This window comes from Pteropus alecto, unplaced genomic scaffold, assembly GCF_000325575.1.
Source record: "Pteropus alecto unplaced genomic scaffold, ASM32557v1 scaffold43, whole genome shotgun sequence".
NCBI lineage: Eukaryota > Metazoa > Chordata > Mammalia > Chiroptera > Pteropodidae > Pteropus > Pteropus alecto.
In genome coordinates, this window is record NW_006435764.1 from 607,755 (window position 1) to 612,055 (window position 4,301).

At 68.3% G+C, this 4,301-nt stretch overlaps 1 protein-coding gene across 1 annotated transcript in view; it reads left to right on the top strand.

Moving 5' to 3' along the window:
* Positions 1-4,301, top strand: part of MUC5B (mucin 5B, oligomeric mucus/gel-forming) — a 100,063-nt gene that overhangs the window by 70,321 nt on the left and 25,441 nt on the right. The window contains exons 23-32 of the mRNA XM_015588663.1: positions 125-326; positions 742-876; positions 993-1,110; positions 1,202-1,340; positions 1,532-1,642; positions 1,809-1,878; positions 2,244-2,381; positions 2,656-2,820; positions 3,166-3,260; positions 4,163-4,289. Of these exons, the coding sequence (XP_015444149.1) occupies positions 125-326; positions 742-876; positions 993-1,110; positions 1,202-1,340; positions 1,532-1,642; positions 1,809-1,878; positions 2,244-2,381; positions 2,656-2,820; positions 3,166-3,260; positions 4,163-4,289 (1,300 nt within the window). The remainder of the gene's footprint in view (positions 1-124; positions 327-741; positions 877-992; positions 1,111-1,201; positions 1,341-1,531; positions 1,643-1,808; positions 1,879-2,243; positions 2,382-2,655; positions 2,821-3,165; positions 3,261-4,162; positions 4,290-4,301) is intronic.

Consider the following 4,301-nt stretch of genomic DNA (forward strand, 5'->3'; position numbering starts at 1 on the left):
GGGTGGTGGATGGAACCACAGGGGAAGAAGCAGGCTCCCTGGCCTGGGCGAGGGCTGCAGGCTGGGGTCTCTGCATGACCCCGTGCGCTCAGGGCAAGGAGTGCCCAACCTCTGTGACCCCCAGGACGGCATCTGCCACCGCACCCTGCTGGGCGCGGCCTTCGCTCAGTGCAGCCAGCTGGTGGATGCCGGTGCGTACGTGGCTGCCTGCGCCCAGGACCTGTGCCGTTGCCCCAGTTGTCCGTGTGCCACCTTTGCTGAATACTCCCGCCAGTGTGCCCACGCCGGGGGCCAGCCGCAGAGCTGGAGGGGCCCCGACTTCTGCCGTGAGTGCCCCCCTGGGCCTGGGCCGGGGAGCACTGGGGCCAGCCCCGAGTCCCCGGGGAGGGGCCGAGGGCTGGGAGCCCTGGGAGGACACCCGTGTCTGGCTGGGGACACGGCAGGTGCCGTCTCCCGGGGCCCACAGTGAGGGGATGGGCTGGGGAGCAGTTTGGAGTATGCGGGGCCCAGGGACTGGGTCAGGCACAGTGGGCTAAGCCCCCCAGAACCCGGGAGGCGCTAGGCCATGACCCCCTCTCTCCTAACCCAGGGGGTAGCGGGGCCAGGACGAGCAGTCCACGGCTTCTGAGACCAGGGCCCAGGCCCGGCTGTGGCTCTCGGGACCCTTGGTGGCGCAAGAGAGGTGGGAGCAGAGATGGCCTGTCTGCTTCCTGAGGGCCAAGCACTGTCCCCTCCCTGCAGCCCGGACGTGCCCCCTCAACCTGCAGTACCAGGAGTGTGGCTCCCCGTGCGCCGACACCTGCTCCAACTCCGAGCGGTCCCAGCTCTGCGAGGACCACTGTGTGGACGGCTGCTTCTGCCCCCCAGGCAAGTCCTCCTGGCTTTTGGGGACTGTCCCCGACCCGGGCCCTTTGCCCCGCTCCCCATGTCTGCCTCTGGTCACGGTGCTCCCAATGCCCAGCCTCAGCCTCGCTGACCTGCCCACCCCCCAGGCACGGTGCTGGACGACATCACGAACACGGGCTGCCTGCCCGTGGACCAGTGCCCCTGCGCCCACAGCGGCCGCACCTATGCCCCGGGGGCCTCCTTCAGCACCCACTGCAGCTCCTGGTAGGCCCGTGGCCCTGCCCCGCCTGGGGGGAGGGGGAGGTGGGGTCTGCCTCCTCTCTCACCTGCCCCCCCTGCTCACGGCTCCCCCCAGCACCTGCTTTGGGGGGCTGTGGCAGTGCCAGGACCTCCCGTGCCCAGGCACCTGCTCCGTTCAGGGCGGGTCCCACATCTCCACCTACGACGAGAAACTCTATGACCTGCATGGGGACTGCAGCTACGTCCTGTCCAAGGTGTGGCCCTCAGCCCTCCTCCGTCCCCGGGCGGCGTCCAGCGGTGGACACCAGGGCGGGCCCCATCCCGAGAGGGAAGCCCCTGGACTCGCACTCACGGGGCCAAGACAAGCTGCCTGGAGGTGACCGCCTGCCTCCGCCCTGACCGGCACGGGGCGCCACACACTCAACCCTCCCTGCTTCGCCTTCAGAGATGCATGGACAACAGCCTCACCGTGCTGGCCGAGCTGCGCAAGTGTGGCCTGACGGACAATGAGAACTGCCTCAAGGCGGTGACACTGAGCATGAGCGGTGGGGACACGGTGAGGGTCCTGCCGGCTGGGAGAGCAGGTGGCGACTGGGGAGCCAGGAGAGGATGGGGACCGGGATGGGGAAAGGGAACAGGCCTGTGGCCCCGGGTGGCCGGCCTCCAGGCTGTCCTGGGGCCACATCACGTCCCACACTGAGGCCAGCCCACCTCCCTGCTAGACCATCCGGATCCAGGCCAACGGCGGCGTGCTCATGAACTCCATCTACACCCAGCTGCCCGTGTCAGCAGGTACGCGGCCCCGGGATGGCTGGCCACCTCCAGCGGGCCCGCATGGAGCCCGTTCTCATGGCCTCGGGCAGCTCCAGAACATTCCAGAGCTGGCTCACCACGGGCAGAGCGCAGTGGCAGTGGCCCTGCCTGTGGCTGCTGTCGGTACCTGGCGTTGAACACGCTCAGTGCCTGAATTCTTGAGGCATCAGTGGTCAAGACCCCACTCCCAGGGCCCCGTGGGGTGGCTGGGGTCCACCAGCCGCCTGTCTGAGCGCCTCTTCAGGTCCCGGGTCATCCTGGGAGCACAGAGGCTCAGGCGCCGAGGGTCAGTGTGGCCAGGCCTGGCCTCCGGCCACCGCTGAGCATGCCCCCACCCCCCACAGCCAACATCACCATGTTCAGGCCCTCGACCTTCTTCATCCTGGTGCAGACGGGCCTCGGGTTGCAGATGGAGGTACAGCTGGTGCCCCTCATGCAGGTGGTCCTCAGGCTGGACCCCACCCACCGAGGCCAGATGTGTGGTGAGGCTCCGTGGCTGGGGGGACAGCGTGGGGGGCTGTAAGTAAGGGATGGGCAGAGTGTGGCAAGAGATGGGGAGCTGCTTACAGGGCTGACTGCACGGGGGAGGTGGCCTGGGAGTGAGCCACACAGCCGTCACTCAGGCCCTGTACAGGTGCAGGCCCCTCCAGCTTATCTGCAGATGGTTCTGGAATCTGAACACCAGTGTTGGGGGGGCCACAGGGGCCTGGGAGCAGGTCTGGCCTGGACAGCCTGGTGACCCTCTCCTTGGCCCAGGTCTCTGTGGAAACTTCAACCAGAACCAGGCCGATGACCTGCGAGCCCTCAGCGGCGTGGTAGAGGGCACGGCCGCCGCCTTCGCCAACACCTGGAAGACGCAGGCCGCCTGCCCCAACGTGAAGAACATCTTCGAGGACCCCTGCTCCCTCAGCGTGGAGAACGGTACTCTCCCGGGGGCCCTGGCACCACTGCCCGTCCACACAGGATGCCTCGTGTGCTGTCCGGCGGCAGGGCGGGTGGAGCTGGGGGCCCCGATACCTAGGTGTGGGTGAAGGCGGCAGGGTCTGGGGTGGGCAGGGCGGGGTGCTGGCACCCCGTCCCCAGGAAGGGCATCCTGCTGCCCTGTAAGCAGTGCCCACGCAGCAGCGGGGGGAGCCCCGAGTCCCATTCAGTTCCCCAGGGCCGAGGGCCCCCTCAGGGCCGTGAGGAGCGGAGGCTGCGGGTGGGGACAGGGGCGGGGGTGGCGAGCAGCGTGGGGACCGCCACCCCTCTCGGCCCTTGTCCCAGAGAACTACGCCCAGCACTGGTGCTCCCTGCTGACCAGCGCGGCCGGTGCCTTCTCGCCTTGCCACTCCATCGTCAACCCCGCACCTTTCCACGCGGTGAGACGCCTGGCCCGCCGGAAACCCCCAGGTCTCGGGTGCGATGGGGTGCTGGAGCAGGGCCTGCCCCGCCTGGAGCTGTCTCCCCAAACCTCCCTTTTGGGATTTCCTCTGTCAAGGGCCGAGCTCTGTGAAGGCTCCAGGGGAGGGTCCTTCCCGCCCCTCCCAGCTTCTGGGGCTGCAGGCTTCCCTGGGCCGTGGCCACGTCACCCCGGTCTCAGCCTCTGGTGTCATGTGGCCTGTCCGCAGCCCCGTGTCTGTGCGCAAGTCTCTTCCTCTAAGGGTCCTGTCACGTTGGGTCAGACGGCCCTCATGACCTCTGCAAGGAGCCTACTGCAGTGAAGTCACTTGTACAGGCCCGGGGGTTGTCTTTCTGGGGGACACAACTCACGCCCCCAGTCTGGCTGTTTTCGAGAGCAAGTGCGGGGAGGATGTGGGGGAGCTAGAAGCCTGTGTGCTGTGGTGGGGATGCAGCCCCTGTGAGGAACAGCGGGGCCGTTCCTCCAAAAACGACCCACGACCGCGGGCCCCCAGGCCACTTTCGTGTCAGCTTAGAGCCGTGCAGCACCCATGACCCCAAGCCCGGGTGCGTCTGTGCAGGAGACAGGCCCAGCCTGCCCGGCTCCCTCCCCGCCGTCGTCCACACCCCCCAGAAGTGTATCTATCTAGTATCCAAGCTGGACCTGTCCTGGTCCCGCAGAGACCCCTCCCGTAGACCCCGAGCTCAGCTCGGCTCCGCACTTCCTGCTGGGTCCCCGGCCCAGCCTGTCCCATCACTGGGCGGCCTTCCACGAAGCTGGGGGCCCCCAGCTCAGGCGAAGGTCCCCGGAAGAATGAACAGGGAGAGGAGGGATGCTGGCGGGCGGGGGTCCCTGACGCCCCCGACGCCCGGCCGTCCCCAGAACTGCCTGTTCGACACCTGTAACTGTGAGAAGAGCGAGGACTGTCTCTGCGCGGCCCTGTCCTCCTACGCGCGCGCCTGCGCCGCCAAGGGCGTGCTGCTCAGCGGCTGGCGGGCCGGCGTCTGCGGTGAGCGCACGG